The following is a 24,150-nucleotide window of genomic DNA, read 5'->3' as shown; positions in this document are numbered from 1 at the left end:
AACGTCTCCCAAAGGGGAGGAAAGCTGGTACCTCTAGAGCCTACTGGTATAATTGATAAAAGAGAATCCTTAGATCAAATCCACCTTCGTCCACACCATCACAATAGTCCTCCTTTTCTATTGAATGGTCAAATAATTAATTCTTCATTTTAAAAATCTAAATAAATATGCTTTGTTTTTTTTAGTAAATGGAAAATTTTTACACCGTCGTATAGTGATTTTAGACTTAAAAGTGCAGAATCCGTTGATAGCATTTGAAACTCCTAAATAAGTGTTGCGAGTCCTGCATGCTACAGTTATGTTTTGACATTGCGTTATTTCTTGGATTTAATTTGTGTGTGTATTCAGCTCAATAGACTTTTAATAAGCCTAATTATCTTTTTACAAAACCATGGTAGTCTGGTATAAAGCTAAGAACAGGTCATTTATAGTATAAACTTTATGACTATTGATATTATGGCACCCATCTTAAAAAAATCTGTCATTCAGAGTATAAGATACCTATAATTTCGTACTGCTTTTTGAAGCCTTCCACAAGACATTCTAGAAAAATTCTAAGCTAAATTTGAAATTAGTTCAACACCAACTTCAGAATTACTAGATAAAATAAGGGTAAATTATCTTGACCTCTACTAAAGTTTGGGCAAATTATACACGGGTAGACCATTGAGTGTTTATTATTTTGACCTCCCTCGAAACTGGTTTGCCAACAGCTGGAAAGCGACTTTCGAGTCTGAAAAGTTTGTAATGCCTTTATATTATAATAATATATTATTTTGCATTTTATATAAGGGAAGGGCAAAACTGGCCTTTTATAAAATTTGGTCAACAAGTTTGCCGGAAAGAAAATGCTAAGGGTTGTTGAGCACACGCGCCAAATCTCATGCAATGTCAAAGTAATAAAAGCTGAACGTTCTACTCGTGTGCAATTTGTCAAAGTCTCCAAGGATGTCATTGTAATTTACCCATAAAATAACAGACCAAGACAAAAATGATGAATGCTGCTTGATCATAATTCATTAGTTTATGCCCACGGTGGGCTAGCAGTGATGGTGGGGCTTGGGCCTGACACACACAAGGCTAGTGTTCGAGTCCTCTACCAAGTTTTCTAATTTCGTCGACTAACCTGGTGTTGTAATTATGGGACCGACTGCAGTATCCCCAGTTTGGTGCCCTGGGGATGGGTCCGAAGGGCCCTGCCTTAGGGAGTCTGGGTTATCAAAAAAAAAAAAAAAAAATTCATTATTTTATACCTTTATAATTAGTCAATAAATATTTATGATTCCATTATAAACTCAGTCTCTTCTCCATTCATTTGATCAATTGAAATGGGGACCTTTGCTTTTTCTTCATCCTCTCTCTCTCTCTTACCTCTTCCATTTTGTTCATAAAATTCTGCATAGCATCTGACACAATAACTTCTAACCAAACCTTCAGTGACGGAGAAATTTTAGTTTCCTAAGGTCAAAGATTTGAGCTGGGCTTCTTCTCTCTTGGCAATAGCAAGAACAGATATTTGGGAATATGGTACAAGAACGCTCCACGTTTAGCTGTGTGGGTCGCCAACATAAATAACTCAATTGCAGATTCAAGCGGTGTTTTAACCATCACAAACAATGGAACACCTGTTCTTCACAACTGAATGAAGAGCCTAATCTGGTCATCCAATATATCAAGAGTAGCTAAAAGTCCCTTTCTTCAGCTATTAGACACTGGAAATCTTGTTATCACTGACAATAGTACTGTTGGGAAACGTGCAAGTTTTTAAAAACTTTTCGAGGGATTTTGATTCATAGATCTTGATTCATCACATAGAGACAAGTTTTATGCAAAAATAAAAATATGATGTATCATTCAATTAATGGATTGAATACTTACATCAAAGGTCTGAGTAAACCTTTAAAACTTTCCTCTAAAGTGAATGTTCTCACTTATTGTAGATCCCTTAGCAAGATGCCTTCTCCTTGGATCTCCATCTTCTTGGTAATTATTTTGCCTTTAGGAATCACTCATATGCCCCCATGAATGACCTTGGAAAACTAGGCTTGTGGGAGCCTCCATTAGATGAGAACATAAACCCTAATTTTCTAGAGAGAGAAAATTTATTCCTTTTTCCTTCTCATAAAAATCACCTCCTAAAATATACATAGACCATGTATATTTATAGGCAACATAAAAATAAAGAAAAGGAAACAACAAATCCTTCTCCATCTCTAATTCATATGTCTCAAATCTAATATGATTCCAATATCAAGTTGGGCTATGAGTGAGAATCCATTGGGCCTATTATTTTATTGGCTACAATGAATTAATAATTGGCCCGGTCCATGGACCCAATTCAATTAATTCATAAATTAATTTCTACTCCACTAAAAGAAATTAATTGAACTCCAATTAAATAATAAATAACCTCTAAGTCAATATTGCACTTTGACCCCTCTATGCATAATTAGTTATCGGATAAATATAGCCATCAATCCGACTACTTAATTAATATATTTATTTTGGTACCTTTGATTATTTCTGGCTCGATCACAATAAAACATTTGTTTGACAAAAATAATAATTTAAATAAATAAATATATAATAAATCATTTTGTCTAAAAACACACGAAGGCCTTCGAATTTACTTTGTGATCAACCATAATCAATACAAAATAAATACAAGTAGCAATGATGCAAATATTGAAAATATAACCCTCTAACTATTAATTACATAACTACCCAAAGTGTCGGTCTAAGGATCCCGAAGAATCCGCCGAACAAATCAAAGTAATTATTAATTAATAAAAGAGACTACACTTTTCTCATGCTTAAGAGTCAAATGCCATGACGGTGATAGGGAGTAATTGCATACGACGGCTCTCGCAATATATCTCAACCTAACGCGGATCCAGTTCAAGTCTTAATTAATTATGAGTCCATCCATAATTACCGACTATGAACAATTTATAATTACTATTTATATATCATGCATTGATTGCCATCACATACATATATATAAATATTTCTTGTAATTAAATGGACACTATCAATTTCATAGTGAATCGAAACATAATACATTGAATTCACCAATTATATAAATCATAAATATTTCAGATATGTCAGGAACATATGTCACTATAATCCAGATAGGAATTTGCTATGCCAGGGCATATAAATCCCAACAAGTACTAGCCCCCGTGTCCATAAAGCTATATATGGCAGAGCTTTTATTTTCCAACTGACACACGGGTACCATGTATGAAGATGGGAAAGGACTTGAATGATGATCTAGAGCGACATCAGGTGTCGTGGAGAAGTGCTGATGATCCATCTCCAGGGGATTTCTCATACAGAATTGATAATCATGGAATGCCTCGGTTATACTCAAGGGATCAGCAACAAAGACATACCGGTCTGGGGCATGGAATGGACTTCGATTCAGTAGGTTTCCTACAATCTTAAGTTCACCTTAATAGTTTGTGTTTTTAACAAGGACAACTTTTCTTATCTGTATCAGCCTGTCAATTACTCGGCTATTGCAAGGCTAACTTTGAATCACTCAGGCTTTCTTCAATATTATAGCCTGAATAAAAGAAGCAATGAATGGTCTCTCGTGTACCAATACAAGGACCAGTGTGACAGTTATGGGCAGTGTGGTGCTTATGGTATTTGCAGTATTCACAAATCGCCAATACGTGAGTGTTTGCATGGGTTCACTCCCAAATTACAACAAGATTGGCAATTGCAAGACTGGTCAAGTGGATGCATGGGGAGGACAACACTGGATTGCCAGAGTGATCAAGGGGGTTTTTTGAAAGTTGAGAAGGTGAAACTGCCCGATCTTTTGGACTAGTTCTGGTTAAACAAGAGTATGAGCCTCAGGAAAGGTGAGGTAGAGTGCTTGAAAAACTGTTCTTGTGTGGCTTATACTAATTCAAATATTAGTGGAGGAGGCAGTGGCTGTTTGATGTGGTTTGGAGATTTAATTGATATCAGAGACTTCATTGAAGAAGGTAGCGGGCAAGATATCTATACCAAGTTGGCAGCTTCTGAACTTGGTAAGTATATTTGATAACCATATATCAATACGCAGATAGCTTATTTTAAGTTGCTCAAAGGTTGTTACTGAATTAGCAATTTGGAATCACTCTTCCTATAATATATAGTTTTAGAGTTTAAATTAATATGGTTACAAATCAGTAAAAGGATTGCACCATGAACACTGTAAATAAAGTCATCCCAATTATAATTATAAACTCGAAGTTAATCAAGAAAGAGGCTCAGATACATTTAATGAAAAATAATTTTTTAAATGAAGTATTAAGATGATCTGTTATTGTTTCTGTTCTAGAATCAATCTGCAATTCAAATAAAAAGAAAAGACTGGTGATTATTCTTGTGGTATCTATCCTTTCTGGACTGCTCATATTGGGCATGGTAATATGGTGCAGCATATGGAAAAAGAGATCAAAGAGAAAAGGTTAGCATACTCATCATCTTTGCTTACATTTCTTAGTGTTTAGCATGTGAGTGACGACAGTTTCCAGGAAGATTATAGTTGAGTACTTTTTCTAGACAAATTATTTACCCTTTTCTAGGTGAAGACTTGGAGTTGCCTCTATTTGATTTCAACACCATTGTTATGGCTACTAACAACTTTTCCCCTGCAAATGTGATCGGAGAGGGAGGCTTTGGTCCAGTTTACAAGGTTAATTGTGTCACATTTGGTCATTCATCTTACAAAGAAAGTATTATGTTTCACTATGCATCTTCCTTGATAAAAAATTAAGTGCATACTGTTTATAAAGAATTCAGGGAAATCTTGCAAACGGACAAGAAATAGCAGTGAAGAGGCTGTCCAGGAATTCAGGACAGGGTCTTGAGGAATTTAAGAATGAAGTTGTTTTGATAGCCAAACTTCAGCATAGGAATCTTGTGAGGCTTTTGGGCTGTTGCATTGAAAGAGAAGAAAGGATGCTAATCTATAAGTATATGTCCAACAAAAGCTTGTATTATTTTATTTTTGGCATTAACCTATTAATTAGTCCTTTATCTGCTCAATCAATATTATTACTTTAACTAAGTTATTTTTTTGTAATTCATTATATGCTTGATTTTAAGGGGATATAACTAAATTTGATATTGAGATTGACAATGGGTTAAAATGGATGTGCAGATCAAGGTCGCAGTGCGTTATTGCCATAGGGAAAGCGCTTTAACATTGTTATAGGTATTGCACGAGGACTTCTCTACCTCCACGAAGATTCAAGATTAAGAATTATTCACAGGAATCTAAAAACAAGCAATATACTGCTAGATGGTGAAATGGACCCAAAAATTTCTTTAGCAAGAACTTTTGAAAGGGACCAAATTTATGCAAAAACGAGAAGAGTTATTGGAACGCAATAAGTTACTATAAACTAAAATCAGAAGTTTGTTATATTTCATTTTTTCAAAAATTCATATTAGATACCATTTATGCAGTGGCTATATGCCTCATGAGTGTGTAGTTCATAGGAAGTTTTCTGTGAAATCTAATGTCTTCAGCTTTGGTGTGCTTTTATTAGAGATAGTGAGTGGTAAAAGGAACCGAGAGTTTTCTCATCTGAATCACAAGCATAACCTTTTTATATATCTCAGCACCTCACATTGATGAACGCAACAGTTCTGTGCTTTGACCAATTTTCTTAAAAAAAAATTCTTAAATTATTAATCTTAGTGTGCACGTGCAATTCCCGCTGATTTAGTCACAATAACGTAAAGACCAAGACTACAAAGAAATTAATTTATTTGGAGTAGTATAATCAAATTGCATTTACAAATGAATTTCAGCAAATCTCATTTTTTTATGCACTTGATTTGTTGTCCTTTGCTTCTTTGGCTATCTCACTGGCCTCATCAATCACTGGTTCAATGAATGAGTCCACCTTTTCCACCATTGCCTCAATCTGCATTTCCATTTCAATAATCCCACATTATTTACTCAATATATAATCAAAATGTTTTATTTTAAAAGCAAATTGAGCTCATATTAAATAAAAAAATTGATTATATACCAAATAAAATAAAGGCTATGAGCTGAAAGTTGAAACCTTATCGATGAATTGCTCAACTAAATGAGCATCCTTAGCTGCTTTGTTGGCCATATTTTCAACATAAACAAAGGTTTTTTGAAGATTTCCACCTTCAGGATGCTCATTGTCAATTTCGTCTGCCAACTTCTCTATCTGCTCCGCTATTTTTTCTATAGCTTCTGTTACATGGTCCGCTGTCTCCACCGCGTTTTCAAAAGTTTAGTTTGATGAGTCAATGTTTAGTTTGCCAAAAATAAAACTTAATATATATATATATATATATCTGTGTGTGTGCGCGTGCGCAAGACTAGTTATTTAGATGAGAAAGTCTACAAAACATGGGAATATGTTGCCACGTGGTATTCCTCCCAATAAGTGCCCTTAATTTTCATTGATATTAGAGTGGGGAGGTGGGGAGTTTCCAAGATAAAGTCAAACTCATCACCTTTGTTATTTGCTATAACTATTGCAGAATTATCATACCTCAATAAACAACTAAAAGAAATTAAGATATAGAATACGGTAGTTGAATGAATATATCTCAATACCATATTGTTAAAGTTCCACACAAATGTTATATTCCTCCCTGTCAACGTTGGTTAACATATACTGTATAATTAGCAGAAGGAAGCTCATGTAAAAGCTAGACCGATTGAGAACTCACACATGGCATTAATTGATTTTATAGTCGGGTGTAAGAGTTATCAGTGGAGTGATTCTACCAAATGCTGTAGTCAAAGGTGGTGGGACTTGAATATAAAGAAGAAGAAATTTTATTGGAGTACCAAACACACAACTTGAGTACACAATAATACATTGAAAATAAACAACACTAGCTGTTTGTTATATATGATTCAACTCTATTTTAAAGCCAGCCAAAATGTTTAATGCTGTTTAATGATAGTTCCTTCATTTCTACCTTTACAATTAGTCGATGAATGTCAAAAAGATAGAAAAGAAAAAAAATTTGTCTTAAGACTCTTTCCCTTTCATTTGATCAAATTAAAATGGGGACCTTTGCTTTCTTCATCCTCTCTCACTCTTTGATTTCTTCTCCTATGTTTATAAAATTCTTCTTTGCATTGGACACCACTAAGGACACCGCGGTCATGACAAATTTATAACGACCCAAACATGAGGGTGCTAACCGAGTCTTTATCCGAACCCGAAATCAACTAAGGGCACCACCGTCCTTTCCTATGTCGATACATAATAATAATAACAATAACAATAATAATGATGGGTTCATATGTAACGACCCAAATCCGTGGATCCGGACCGTTACCCGGGTCCTTACTCGAACCCGAGGTCATCCACGTCAAACCTAACATTCCTAGTGTCAAAACGTGCTTATCCGGATCAAAATCAAACTTTCCCAAGGCTATAAGCAACCCAAGGGTCAAGAGTGAGCTACAAGGAAGAAGGAGAGACAAGACCCCAAAACAGGCTCACTTCGGTCGGTCGAAGTGGAGCTTCGGTCGGCCGAAGTAGGCCTTCCTGAACCGGTCGACCGACACACTACTTCGGTCGACCAAAGCTAAGATACCGAGAGCATAAAAAAAAGGTTTCAGTCGACCGAACCCTATTTCGGTTAACCGAAATGGAGATCCCGAGAGTCCACAAAGAGGTTCGGTCGACCGATGAGCCATTTCGATCGACCGAAGTGGCTTCTTCGAGCCCTGCATCCTGATTTGACCTACTACTTTATAAATGAACTGAAAATGGAAGGGAAGCTAATATGGAAACTTTACATTATAGATAACTTACATCAAAATGGATTTTCAAGCTTCTAATTATATCATCCGTTACATAACCAATGAATTTGATACATTTTACATCATATGCTTTACAAAACAAGTTCAAATTCAACAAAATACGTTCAAAATGCCCTTCAAGTTCTCTCAAGCCTGTGGTGGATTTTCATCCGCCAATTCCTTGCCGTGACCTGAAAAAAATGTAATATATATATTGGGGTGATCAAATTGCTCAGTAGAAGGTACTTAAGACACGCCTCTTGTGTCCCCGTAAATCCTTACAAGGAATAGAACAATAGGAGATAGGAATCATACAATATCGGGGTAATACACAACATAACGACAATTTTCAATATAACCAAATGCAATGCATGCCAATGTCGCTCCCCATTTTCATTCCAAAACCATCACTTTCAAAAGGTTAATATAACCCACCCTTTGGTGACTCCGCAGCGACACGAGAGAAGGATTGGCTAGTGTCCCTGACTCTTGGTATCCCCGCGGCGTCATTATGGGCCCAGTTAGCTCAACCATGCTAGGGCGACTCCCTAGTTCCCTCTAGGTTATATTAACCCTCCAGCCCTTTGGTACCCCCGCGACGACCGGGTTTTCATAAAACCGTTTCATCAAAACTCTTTCCCAAAAGTCCCCATTTTTCCTTTCAAAACGATTCCCTTTATGCAAGCGCAATGTTATGCATATGAATCTCATGCTTTCATTACAATAATACTAAGAGATTTCTCACAACATGATTAAACATATTCTCATACATCATTTATTGCATATTAACAACATAGTAAACTTATAAACTCATATACAAGCATGCTCATCATACAAATTAAATTAATACACATCCTCATACATTCATACATGTTCCATCAAGTCAAAGTAACTATAATCACTATAATTAAGCATGCTAGTACATAAAATCAAGTAGATTAACTCACTAAAGCACAAGACTTCGTGGATTAAGGACCCCTACCTCAAGTTTGATGGAAAACCCTTAAAATGGGTCTCTAAATTCGAAATCCCTAGGGAGGCTTAAAGCTGAAATTGGTGGTACTCAAGCGTAGAGCTCGTCGTGCTCTTCGTTTTGCCTCAAACGGCACTCTAAAATTCAAAGTATTGAAAGAGTAATCAAGATTTGAAGCTTGCAAATCAGAAGAAAAAAGAAAAGAAAAAGAATGAGAGAATGAGGGGATTACGGGAGAGAGAGAATGAGACCACATTAAGAAATGATGGTGGGTCCTACCACCAACCTTTGAATTTTCCTTCTCTTTCACTTTAATTCCACACCACACATATATGTAATACATCACCAAGAAAATGCCACATAAATCTCATAAAATAAAACATATGAAATGCAAGTTGTCACGCCCCGACAATTCTATTGAAATTCTCGATTTATTCAAATACAAATACATCCAAATACACCCAGGATCAAAAAAATGCCCTCTGTTTATATAAAAATCAGATTCCTCAAAAATTCAAAAAAAATTCTCCAAATAATAAAATAAATCCTCCACGCCGGCTCTTCATCCTAAGCCCGTTTCTAGCCATCCCCGTTCATCTTCGGTACCTGAAACATGAGGGTGGTGAGACAAAAGTTGTGATACCCCATAATTTTGGAACACGGATTGATCAAGTCCGCGCACAAAATCAAGGGATATCAAAACAATTTAAGTATTTAACAAGCACAGAATACAAAGATGAATAATAAAGAATAAATAAACCGCTGAAGAAAACTAATAAATAAATATTACTTAATGATTCTCCAACAATTACAATTCGGAAATCCCATAACTCAAGGACCCCTTAAAACATTATCCAATAATCCAATACTATTTAAAAGTACACAAGATGAATAGACGAATGACAGTCTCCCAGCTGCGGATCCTCAACCTCGAGACTGGAACCTCTAATAACCTGAAAAATAAATCGTGGGTTAAACCCTACGAGCAAGTTCACTCTACCAGGCCTCTGAAAACCAATAAGCAGATCATCTCTGATCAAAACCAAACCTAATAAAGTTTTAACTTTAATAAAGCACGATATACATGTCTATATATAATTATATATACTATACTAATCACATCCATTAATAGGTTTATTAAATTTCCATACCTATTAAATAATTATTAAAATAATATTCATACCTAGACCAATCTACCATTTCATTTTATAAAAACTCCTTTGACCTTAATCCCATCCTAGTCAGTTGTTTAATTATTTAAACAACAAATTATAATAAAAGAAATACTCTATTTAATCCCAACCCGATAATGATTTTAATTGTTTAAATCACATATCAAAAATCCAAGTTTTGACAAATCATCCACGTCTTCCCCAATATTATTTTATTAAAGTAAAATAATACACTAACCAGTAAGTACTAAACTATTCTCATTTAAGAATATCTAACCCTAATCCAATCCATACATACAACAACCATAGATGATATTTTAATCATCTAACACATAACAACGTAATTATGCTTTGGCAAATCAACCATGCCATTGTAAATATTTTTATTTATATATTGGCAATTCAACCATGCCTCCATAAGTATATTTATTTATACATTGGCAATTCAACCATGCCTCCGTGTATGTATATTTATACATTGGCAATTCAACCATGCCTCCACAGGTATATTTATTCATACATTTAATTAGCAATTCATCCATGCTTTCCATATATATATTCTATTCATACAAATATTTAGGTAATATATTTAATCATTTGACAATTCATCCATGCCCACACTTTAACCATGAATTAACTTTAAAATTAACAATACGCTAAATCATACATAGCCATCACATGCATATTATACGCATATCATTAATTTAACAACCAGCCTATTAAGATATGCCAAATAAGAATGATAATATTAATCATCTTAAATGATTTATATATATATATATACCTACACATATGTTATTTAATGTATATATGTGTTTAACACCTTCTTTAATAATCCTTGATTATTTAAAATCAATATACATACATACATACATACATATATATATATATATATATATATATATATTCATCCTTCCATACAACTCATAGACAAATTAAACTATATATACACATATATAAATAATTATATATATATATATATATATATATATATATATATATACACTTCCTTCCATAACAAATTATTAATTTATTATATTTACCCAAATTAGTGCAACTAAATATGTCAGAAATAGTTTCCTTTAAATACTCCATACCGGTTTAAATAGTTTTCCGACACCGTCTCACTAAAACGTAAATATCTCTTATTAGGATAAGAATCTGATAATGAAATTGGTACGATTGGAAAGAGGACGAAAAATCCTTGAATTTGAGCTCAAGAATGACCCAATTTCGATTTAAGATGACTAAGTTATGACCGTTTTAATTTTATGTCACAAACAGACAAAATAATTGGCTAAGCTCAAACACTACTGTGAGCGCGCCCACACTTAATTAGCTCACTTGAGCTCACACAAACGCACCCACACCAGATTAGCTCACTTGAGCTCACATGTATGCACCCACACCAGATAAATCTTCTGTTGACCAAACTTAATCCATGGTCCAGATTCACATGCGCACTCTTTTATGTACACCGTAATGCACCGAATCATTCCACTTATATTTAAACTATTCCAATGGCCTAGATCAGTGATGTAACCTTTTACTATGCATTCTACCATACTAGATCATACCTCGAATCACCCATCTCCTGATTTATGCGCCGATTCACACAGAGTGCATAGAATTAATTTAAAATTTAATAAAAATAATTCTAAAATAAATTCCAGAATATAAAAAAATTACAAAACAAATTCTAAAAATATTCTGAAAAGTACAGAAAAATTCCAGAAAATATAAAAACCAAAATTAATCCCCTTAGGTCACAGTTCCACCTATACATTGATTTTAATATATATATCCAACATCTACATATACAAATAAAATCCAATAATCCAAAATTAAAAATATATAATAATTCATACTTTTAAATAATCATATCTAAACACAATTTAATAAAATAAATTAACTTGATGCTTTTAATTAATCCAAATTAATAATTTAATTAGAGCCTTAATACTTAAGATGAAATCCTTATAGGTTCTAAGAGGAAAAATAGAGAAAACTCGCCTGAAGGTTTCGAAACGAAACCGACGCTTTAAGCTTTAATTATCTCTTCCAATTCCGACGTCCTCCTTTTCAGATCCGACCTCCTCCTTGTCAGCCCTTCTTCTTCCTCTCTCTCTGTCTGTTTTATTTTTCTAACGTGTAAAACCTTTAACCCTAAAGCCTTATATGTATTTTTATACACCTTAAATTCCAAATCCTATTCCAACTAGTATTATGAATTAAAATAATAATCTTTAAATAATTTATATCTATAAACATATATATATATATAAATATATATTCCTTCCATAATTAACTCATTAGTTAATTAAATCATATATACTTATAAATATCAATAAATATATATCTATATATATATCTTTCCATAACAATTATTAATGAATTATATTTATATATAATTATATATATATATAAATATAATTGATACAAAAGTGATCATTTAAATAATTAAATAACCACGGACCTTCATTAATTAACCCAATAAGGTTTCATACAAGCCCAAGACCACATCTTTTGGTCCAACTTTCCTTAAGCCCAATCCAATTAATTTAAATAAATAAGATAATTAATTAAATACAGAAATTAAAATAACTAATTACATGAAGCACATAAACAAACAAGAATTTACAACTAAGTCATATAATACCAATAAAATCAACACACCAATAATTCAATCAATAATCAACCACACAAACAATCAATCATCATACATAATCACGAAATATAACTTAATTAAAATAAGATAATTAATCTAGCACTCAATAAAATAAAATAAATCATTGAAAAATAAAATAAAATAATTAATCCTAATTAATAAATCTTAAATTATCGGGTATTACAAAAGTCCCAATAGGAAAAACCATAACAAGAATTTCATGGAGGTTTAACAAAACAATTTCACAAAATAAACATATACAGGTGAGTATAAACAAAATACATATGCATTTCATGAAAACAGTTAATAAAATATTTGAAGCAAAACCCCCCTATGCCATTCGAGGTATAGAGAACCCTACTCTGAAAAAGAATTCCTGCACTGGATCATCAAGCCACCAAGTTTCCGGCCTCCCTCTGCAACTTTTGGCCCTCTCTGTTTTTCCTCAAACTTACTCTCTGTTTTTCCCTTGGCTCACTTTCTAATTTTTCTTTCTGCTTTCCCAAGTCACAAGACAGATACATATATAGGAGAATGCACCAACTTTCGTACAACAACTTGCTCACCACACAATCAAAATAACAAATATCAATATACTCATTACAAGTGGACCCCACCACCTACTCTTCCTTATCTTTTCTCATCATTTACCAACCTGCTCCTTTCTTTCTTTTATTCTCATATACACTCCATCAAACCAAGACCAAGCCCCTGTGACCAGACCAAGTTCCATGAACTTGACTTAAAATTTCCACTAGTGGGTCCCACCCAAAATAATTACAATTTCCTTTCTCATTACGATTGCTTTGCTGCCACCTTTATACTTCAACAAACTATATATATATATATATATATATATATATATATATATATTATATATATAGATATATGAAACAAACTAAAAACTCATTAAATAATTTTCAATGGGACCCACAACCATATCAACTTTTTCTCTCTCCTTTTCCACCTATTGCCGACCAGCCTACGTTTTTTTTTCTTTTTTTTTTTCTTTTGCTTCTGCCACCCATCTCTCCATCATTAAATGACACATCACTCAAAATATATATATTTATATATAATCAAACTAAACCAAACACATTACTCTTCCCACAATTTTGTCTACCTGCTCCATTTTGCTGTAATCTCTATCAGATCAAGAAAAATAGTACAATTTCAATTGCTACAAAAATAAATCAAATAGCTTAATCATGCATCTCCAATTTAAAATAAGATCACTAAAAATCATAAAATAACTTAAAATCCTAAAAAAAATTTGAGTTATCACACAAGTGGACTCAACCAAAATCCCATACGCAAAACATGAAAAAACGAAAATGACCTCGCGTTAACAAAATTCCAGAAAAAAAAAAGCTGAAAATTGGAAACGTCACAATCTCCCCAACTTAAAAAGGATTTCGTCCCCAAAATCAAGCCATACCTGGGGAAGAAAACAACTCTAGGTACCTGGAGCAAACCTGCTGTTCAAGCTCCCAAGTAGCCTCCTCGACTCCATGGTGTCGCCAAAGAACTTTCACTAACTGTACTGTTTTGCCCCTCAACACCTTCTACCGTGTGTTAAGGATCTGTACTGGTCCCTCTTCATAGGAGACATCCTCATCAATGTCCACGTCAACCCAATCCAACACATGAGATGGATCCGGTTCGTACTTCTGTAGCATCGACACATAAAAAACATTGTGAACCTTGTCCATCTGTGGTGGCAAAACAAGTCTGTAGGCAACTTCTCCTACACGGTTTAGAATCTCAAACGGCCTAATGAATTATGGCGACAACTTACCACTCTTCCCGAATCTCATCAAACCCTTCCGTGGAGAAACCCGCAGAAAAACATGATCTCCCACCTCAAAAGATAACGGTCGTCTCCGCCTATCTGCATAACTCTTCTGTTAGCTCTGAGCTGTAAGCAACCTCTGTCTGATCAATTTAATCTTCTCAGTAGTCTCAAGTACAATGTCGAGTCCTAAGGCGGCTATCTCACCCACCTCAGTCCAACAAACTGGAGACTTACAGGGTCTTCTATACAACGCCTCGAATAGAGCCATCTCGATGCTCGCCTGATGTGATACCCCTCGATTTTAGAGCCACGGGTGATCAAGTCCGAGCACAGATCTGAGGGATATTAGACAATTAATATGTAACCAAGCAAGAATAAAACTGAATTAAGAATAAAATAATAATGCGCTGAAAGAAACTAAAATGAAAATCCTCGAACCTTAAATAATAAATTAATAACATTTAAATCCGTCAAATCTGTACCATCAAATCTGTACAACTCGGGAATCCATCTAGTGGACCCCTAATAATTCCAACTGGTAAAACATTTACAGAATCAAAATCCAAAACCAAAATAAGAAAGAATATCCTATGTAGTCGGAAGAGTGAGTGATTGTATCTGCATCACCACGATCAAACCCTAAGCCTGGTATTCACGAACACCTGAAAAATAGGAGTGGGTCAGGCCCACATGCAAGTTCCAATCTACTACAATCCGTACATAAACCCGATACGCAGATACATCCTAGATAGCTTGGCAATATCTACAATAGTCCATATATATATATATACACCCTATAGGATGCTCACTAGCCTATAACATAGTTCAGCCTGAGTAGAAGGTGACCTATAAAACACGCTTTTCAGCGGCCAAGTACCTAGACCTACCAGGGAACATTAGTTATATCTAGCTACTCAACCTTTGCAATATACGCACCCTAACCGTGATCAGGAAACTCAAGCTCGTATCACAGTGCCATAAATATATATATAAATTCCTTCCTAAATGCAAAAAGATAAAACAACCATCCGTTATGTCGTTCAACTGTTTTAGTTGACAGGTCATGTATCCATGTAGGAGTTAACTATTTTAGTTAATCCATTCCGTATGTATGAAGGGGTAGGACTTAGCTTTTTGATCTAATCCATCCCCAATATGTCACCGTCCCATACCGGTGCATATAATGCAAATGATCCTTAAATGATGCAACATTTTAAGCAGTTCATCAAATCATATCCACGTAATCCAAATAGTTGATATACATAATTTAAACAGTTCATCAACTAGCAATCCAGAATCCATCCACGTAACTAATCAAGACAAGGTTTAATAGTTCACCAAGTTAAAATCCAGCATCCATTTATGTAATTGACAGAAAATATATATATAGTTATTTCTTCAATTAATTCCAGGCCAACATCCAATTAGATTAACAGAACCCAAATATTAGTTCAGAAATTTAAGTCCAAACTATAACCCAAGTAATTGTAGAATAGTGCTTAATATCACAGCAATTACTATCCAAGCTCAAATCCATATATCGCAGAAAAAGAATTTGTATTTCATTAATTAATATCCAAGGTATGCATAGATCAACCATGATATATAAATGATCCTAGCATGCTACCATAATAAAATTTATAAAGATATATATACTCCGTTAAACTGCTGAAATTAAACTGGGCAATTAAACCCATTCCTTCCACTAACAGCTTGCACCGTTGAACTTTCCTACGGTTAAATCCATGAATATAAAAACATTAATTTATCAAGTGTGGCTCCAATATAGCCCAATATCATGTTTAAAGTCCATGCTACCATCCGTTAAAATTTTAAAACAAGACTTAGCAACTTAGTCCTTCCGATCCGTTAGCAGCGTACAAAGTCGCTTATTTTTACACTGTTTATTCCATTTGCCCTATGAACCAAATCATACACTTAGATGGTTTAACATCCCTTGAAATTACTTTTAAAATTTTCATTCCAGTCCCTGAAACCATTTAAAATCCCAAACATGGCCCAAAAGTGCCCAGACAAATTCCAGAACGCACCCAAACAAGACCCAACCAAAGGAGCCTGCTCTAAAAATCAAGAGCAGGCTCTTTTTACCTTAGAGCCGGCTCCCTAACCCCTTGGAGCCGGCTCTATGAAGGGGGGAGCCGGCTCCCACTTTCTGGAGCCGCCTCTCTCCTCCTTTGAGCCCTCTCCTCTGCTCCAACTTCTTTTCTGCTTCGTCCGGTTACCTTCTGTGTTTCCGACGACGTCCAATATTCTATTCCAGACTTCTTAAGATTATTAGAGGTCAATTTAAAGTTCTTAAACCCTTAGAGACTCCTCTTATTCCCGTGTGAACCGATTGACAAAGAACTTAAACTACACACAACAGTTTAAGCAAGAAAAACCAAATTCAGTTTAACTAAGCATACGAACAGTTTAAAGTTTGAAACATATATCAACAATTCGTTTTAAAATTTTCAGTGTTAAATTGTAGTCCAAACCATCCTAGAAACTCCTTACGAATAAATTTACAGAAGTTTAAAACCATACTCAACACAGTTTTATGCAAGAACCAAATTTCAGTGATCTAAACCATAAACAAATTACAGTCTGATACATTATGCGTCAATCATGAATTTTTTTAAAAGTTTAATTAGTCCCTGGAGACTATAAAGAATGCACAGAACACAAGTTTACAGGAAGGAGAGAAGGAAACTTGCCTTTAGATTTCGTTTTGAAACCGTACAGCAGCATCGTCTCTAAATTTCAGAATTCTCTTATACTGCTCCCACCTCTGACCATTGTTCCATTCCTCTGTTCTTCCTCCTTAGCTTCATAGTTTAATACTACGTGAATAATGTTTTATTTTAACCCTTGCAGACTACACAAGAATATACACATTGAAGTGTATACAACCCTCTCTATGTATCTCTGTTTTTCCTCTTAAATTACCCCTACGTGAATAGGGTTTTCTCCCAAAAACCCTTGCAACATATAGCGTTATATATATATAGACTCCTCTGAAACCCTAATCCCAAATCCAGTAATCCTAACCCTAAGTCCAGCCCAACTACAAGTCGGCTACCTAATTACTTAATCATAACACCCTAAACAACATTATCACCCAACATGGTAATAAACAAGTGACCACAACAATTACGTTCATTATACATATATCTGGAATAAAATTAACTAACTAATTAATTAATTACCCTTAAACATAATTAAGGAAAATAAATAAATAATTATGACTAAAAACCACACAGAACACACATACAATTTCAAGTCAAATGAATAATAAAATAAAACACACTTAAAACAATATTAATTTAAACACACAATTAATCAATCAATTAATTTAAACAAATACAATAAACACAACTAGTCAAAAAAAGTACATAAGTTACTTAGATAATCAAAATTAAATTCCCATTTTATCCTTTTGAAAATTAGGGGTATTACACCTGATGACTGTTGTTGTAGGCAAATTTGATGAGTGGAAGATGATCCTCCCAACTGCTTCCCAATTCAAGTACACATGCTCGAAGCATATCCTCAAAAATCTGGATAGTACACTCTGACTGGCCGTCTGTCTGTGGATGGAATGCTATGCTAAGAAGCAACGCTGAACCGAACGCTGCTTGAAGTCCCTCCCAGACTTCAAAGTGAACTTGGCATCCCTATCTGAGACAATGGTTACTGGGACTCCATGTAACCTTACAATCTCCTTCATGTAAAGAACACCAAGTGCCTCTGCATCATCTGTTACCTTAATAGGCAAAAAGTGAGCCTTCTTGGTCAGTCTATCAATGATGACCCATACAGCCTCATTGCCTCTCCGTGACTTTGGAAGACCTGTCACAAAATCCATAGCAATATGCTCCCATTTCTATTGTGCTACAGGCAATGGTTGTAACAAACCTGCCGGTCTCTGATGCTCAGCCTTCACCTGTTGACAGGTAAGGCACTTTGCCACAAACTGTACAACATCCTTCTTCATCCCCTTCCACCAATACTGACGTCTCAAATTGATACATCTTAGTACCACCTGGATGAACTGCAAAATGGGAAATGTGAAACTCCCGTAAGACGTCCTCCCGACAAACTGTGGGAACCACTAATAAACCCTTGAACCGTAGACCCCCGTCTGCATGCAAGGTCCAATCCTTCACTGTCTTACCACTGGAGATTAAAGTGTGAATGGCATCTAAATCCGAGTCTTATCTCTGTGACTCAATCACCCTTACAACAAGAGTAGGTTGTGATACCCCTCGGATTCGAGACACATGTTGATCAGGCCCAGGCCCAAACCAGAGGGATATCAGACAATTAATATTTAATAACGCACACGGAATACAAAGTGAAATACGAAATAATATAACAAGCTGAAAGAAACTAAAAGAAAATCATTATATCATAATTAATCAAATCCGATAATCCAAAACTCTATAAGTTTACAACTCGGGAATCAATCCATTGGACCCCTTATTAAAAATCTCAAATCAAAACTGAAATAATAGAAATAAAATCCAAAGCTAACATAGTGAAGATTCCTACATAATCAGAGGAATGAATATATGTATCTGCTCTGCACGTCCAAGCTCTAACCCTGGAACTGACGAACACTTGAAAAATAAAGGAATGGGTCAGGCCCACATGCAAGTCCTGATCTACTACAATCTAAACAGTAATCTGATATGTAGATACATCCTAGGAAGACTCAACAATATCTAGAGTAGTCCATATATGTATATAGTACACACTATAGGACGCTCGCTAGTCCATTAGGTCTGTCTCAGCCTGAATAGAAGGCAACATGCAAATACGCACTGGTGGGCATGAGTACCTAGACCTACCAGGGAACAACACCTATGTCCAGTTATCCATCCTAGGCGATATACGCGCCCTAACTATGGTCCTGAGACTCAGGCTCATACCATTGCTCATAAAATATATATATAAAGTCCATACTCCTCCTAATACAAAATATCATCCAACTTTGTAGTGGTTTGATATAATGTATAACGCATCCATCCTGAAACTAAAAGTAGGTCACTCAATTCACAATTGATATGACACATATAGGTGATGGACTTAACCTTTATGATTAATCCATACCTTAATCCAAATTAGGTAGAACTTAGTGTTTTAACTAGTCCATACCTAATATGTCACCGTCCCATACTGGTACATACAATCCTCCAGCTAACACAGTTGACAAATACAGTATTAAATAGTCATCAACCATACTCCAGAATATGCACAAGATAAATTAAATGCATATACATAAATATTAGGCATTCAGAACAAAGAATAAAATCATATCCAATGTTGTAAACTGTAATGACAAATGCAACCCTTTACATCCTCCAACAAAATATGCATCAATATAATTTCATACACATATAACAAAATTAGGTATTCACTTCGGAACCTAAATATCATATTACAATAATTTAAATAGCTAAAATATTTCATAGTATTTAAATTCTACATATAGTTCATAAGCTGATACCTTTTAACAGCCATTAAGTACCAATTCATTCCCAACCAATCATAGTTGAATTTACAGATAATTCACTACGTTCATAACATGGTGGACAATATGATTAAATATAATTAATTCATATACCAACAATTTGCTAAGTTCCAGTGATTAAATTCTTAGCCTAACAGTGTAATGTATAGCCATTTCTTTGAGCTGTTCATTACTCCTTTCCCTAATCCATTATTGTACCAAGCATTTTCAATTTTAATATAAGTCCCAAACATTTAATTACACCTTACAGTAGCCTTTAAACAGCTTCAAAAACACTGTACAGCCCAAACACGCACAAAAACCATATTGTATGAGATTTCTGGGCAAGAGCAAGCTCCAAAAATTTAGAGCCTGCTCCTTTTATGTTAGAGCCGGCTCCCTAACTTAGGGAGCCTGTTCTTTGCAGCATGGAGCCGGCTCTTTGTGTGAGGGAGCTGGCTCTCTCATTTTGAGAGCCTGCTCTCTCCATTTCCGGCGCGTTCTGCGTTTTTCCACTTCGTCTTCCTCGCATCCGGCGATGCTCAGGCCTCTATAAATATTTTAATACTTGTTCTAGGGTTCCATTAATGTTCTAGATTAACCCTAAATCAATGGTGCACAACCACGACATGAATTTAACATACCGATTGAAAACAAGAACAACAGAACTTTCAGTTAGAATTTTTGAAGCAATTCAACACAAATTCCTTCTCTGAACTTAAATACTGATTTTAATCCTTGTTCTAGGCTTAAAACTCAGTCCAAGGTTGATTTTAAATCTCTGATATCCAAATATAACAAGTACTTAACCTAGGTTTTGAAGCATCGATCACAGAAACTTAGTTCGTGATTTTAAGCAACCCACAACAGATTTATTTGGTGATCTTCATTACTGGTTTAAGAACTTATTCCAGGGTTCATTTAAATGTCTCAAACTAATACTAAAACATAGATATCCAATCACAACAGGAATTTATCACAAGTGCTAAAATAATCGGCAACAAGATTTCTGTTAAAACTTTTAAGCAACATCAAACAGATTAATTCAATGGAAACAAAATACTGATTCAACATGCATACAAGATGAATTATAACATTCGTTGAATCTGTTTTAATGTTTGATTAATTCCTGGAGTCTAACTAGACATGCACAGAACACGAATTAAAGGGAAAGAGTAAGAACAGTGACTTGCCTGCAGTTTCAGATTTTGAAACTATAAACCAACGTCTCTGGATTTCCCGTAAACGTCTTAGGCTGCCGGTCACCACCTCCGGTGCTCTTGGTTCAACCCAAAAGTACTCCACTCTTTCCTCCTTGAGCCTCTCTGTATATTAGTCAGACTCACTCTCTGTTTCTCTGTCTCTCACAACTCTCTGTTACGTGAATAGGGTTAACAAAACCCTTGGCAGACCTATACTTATGTATTTATAGGTTTTAATTGAAACCCTAATTTAAATCCTAAACCAATTATATGTCAGCTCCAATCCTAGACACGATGTAAAACATGAAACCCTAATTACCAAAACAGTGAATTCACATAAGCTCGTAATTAATTAAACTTGAGAAATACATTTAAATTAATGAAACAAACCAAAATACAATTTAAGCAATTAATTAAAGAAAACACAATTTAAAACGATTAATGAAAGAAAAACACAATTAATTGAATTAAAAATAAAATAAATAAAATAAGCAAATAATTAATTAATTAAAATAAGCAAATAATCAATCAATTAAATAAAAATACAATAAATAATTAAATTAAATTCCAGGACTATCCTTTTAAAATTAGGGGTATTACATAGGCTGAGCCACAAGACTAAACAAGAATGCTGATTCACCGCAATCATCATCGTCAACACAATACAATCCCATCTCCGCCAGATTATTAAGCATCTTCCATTTCCGAATAGCTAATCCGGCCAAATTTCCATTAGATTTCCGGCTTAAGGCATCAACTACCACATTTGCCTTGCCCGGATGGTACTACAAATCAAAATTGTAATCTTCCAAAAATTCAACCCATCGTCTCTGTCTGTTATTCAAGTCCCTTTGGGAGAAAAAGTACTTGAGACTTTTATGATCCGAGTACACCTCGAATCTCTCACCATACAAGTAATGTCTTTAACACTTCAGTGCAAACACGACTGCTGCCAACTCCAGATCATGGGTAGGGTAGTTGTACTCATGAGTCTTTAACTGTCGAGACCCATAAGTCACTACTCTACCATCCTGCATCAACACACATCCCAACCCATCACGTGAAGCATCACAATAGATCACATAACCCAAGCTATGCTCAGGTATCACCAACACTGGAGCTGTAGTCAACCTTGTCTTTAATTCCTGAAAAGATGACTCACAGGCTTCATTCCATACAAACTTGATCCCTTTCCGGGTCAAACAAGTCATAGAAGCTGCCAAACGTGAGAAATCCTTTACAAACCTCCGATAGTAACCCGCTAGACCAAGAAAACTCCGAATCTCAAAAACATTCTTGGGTGGCTCCTAATTCAAAATTGCCTCAATATTTGATGGATCAACTGACACTCCACCTTCCGAAACAACGTGCCCCAAAAACTTCACCTCTTGTAACCAAAACTCACACTTTTCATTTTTGGCATACAATCGGTGTTCCCGTAAAATCTGTATAACAGTACTCAAATGGACCTCGTGCTCATCCCGAGTCTATGAGTATACGAGAATGTCGTCCATGAAAACTACCACAAACTGGTCCAAGTAATCGTGAAAGACGCGGTTCATCAAGTCCATGAATGCCGCTGGTGCATTAGTCAAACCAAATGGCATAACAAGGAACTTGTAGTATCCATACCGTGTACGGAATGCTGTTTTTGGGATATCCTCATCCTTAACCCGCAACTGATAATAGCCAAACCTTAAATCAATCTTCGAGAAACAACTAACTCCCCTCAACTGATCAAATAGATCATCTATCCTTGGCAAATGTGTAATACCACTAATTTTAGAAGGATAGTCTCGGTATTTATTTATTTGTTTTAATTGTATTTTTTAATTATTTAATTAATTATTTGACTAATTGCTTGTGTGTTTAATTGAATTAAGTATTACTTGATTATTTGATTATGTGTCTATGTATTATTTGTATTTGTCTATGTGTTAATTGTTTAATTAGATTATGTGCTTAAATGGTGTTTTGATTAATTGTAAATTAAATATTTTCTTTTCTTTTATTATTTTATTTTATTTTTCTTTTATGGTTATGCTTAGTAGTAATGGGCCAACCAATTGGGTCCATGGATTACTTGGATAGGAGGTTGGATGTGTATGAATTATTACCTATGGATAATGTATGTGTATATATAGATATATATTATATACATATATAAAAAGGAAAGTAATTTATTAATTATTTTTATGGTAACTTGAGTAGTAATATTTAATCTGATGTATATGTTTTATATTTAAATAATAAAAATATACATAGATTTGATACGTGTTATGTTTTAAGTTACTTTATAATATTATGATAACTTAAGTATTATTGGATAATCCATTAATAAATAATGGAATGTGTATAATTTATTTATTTAATAAACATATACATAAATTATATACGTAACATATTTTACTTACCTTTTTAATATATATATAAAAGAGAAAGTAATTTATTAATTACTTTTATGGTAATTTGGGTAGTAATATTTAATCTGATGTATATGTTTATTTAAATAATAAAAATATACATAAATTTGATACGTGCTATGTTTTAAGTTACTTTATAATATTATGGTAACTTAAATATTATTGGATAATCCATTAATAAATAATGGAATATGTATAATTTATTTATTTAATAAATATATACATAAATTATATACATAACATATTTCGCTTACCTTTTTAATATTTTTATTTTCATTTTTTTTAGTTAACTTGGATTAGAAAAAGGGTTAGGGTTATTTTATTTAGCCTATAAATATATAGCTATAGGTTGTAAAAGGGGGTTAGAAATATTCACGTGATATATACTGGAGAGATAGTGTTAGAGAGGGAAGGAGGAAAAGGAAGGAATGGGGAGAAAAACCCTGTAGAGAGAAGATCAAGGAAGAAGAAGTTTAACTTTCGATCCGAAAGTTTAAAGCAAGTTCTTCTTCTATCTCTTTCCCTTTGATTCGTGTTTCTGTACATGCCTAGGAAATTCCAGGATTTATTAAACACATAAAATTAAATA

The 24,150-nt window shown here is 34.3% G+C and overlaps 1 protein-coding gene and 1 pseudogene across 1 annotated transcript; both read left to right on the top strand.

Annotated features, from left to right (window-relative positions):
- The first annotated feature begins 3,249 nt into the window (after positions 1-3,249).
- On the top strand, positions 3,250-3,838 carry LOC132309952 (S-locus-specific glycoprotein BS29-2-like). The gene is made up of 2 exons (XM_059808201.1): positions 3,250-3,426; positions 3,503-3,838. The coding sequence occupies exons 1-2, from the start codon at positions 3,250-3,252 to the stop codon at positions 3,836-3,838; spliced, it is 513 nt and encodes a 170-aa protein (XP_059664184.1).
- An 18-nt stretch (positions 3,839-3,856) lies between these two features.
- LOC132309951 (G-type lectin S-receptor-like serine/threonine-protein kinase SD1-1) lies at positions 3,857-5,638 on the top strand (annotated as a pseudogene).
- The last annotated feature ends 18,512 nt before the right edge of the window (positions 5,639-24,150 follow it).

Source organism: Cornus florida, unplaced genomic scaffold (genome assembly GCF_030987335.1).
Source record: "Cornus florida cultivar Cherokee Brave unplaced genomic scaffold, ASM3098733v1 CherokeeBrave_3.0.0_Hap2_Chr05, whole genome shotgun sequence".
Classification (NCBI taxonomy): domain Eukaryota; kingdom Viridiplantae; phylum Streptophyta; class Magnoliopsida; order Cornales; family Cornaceae; genus Cornus; species Cornus florida.
This window is presented reverse-complemented; position numbering and strand designations above follow the sequence as displayed.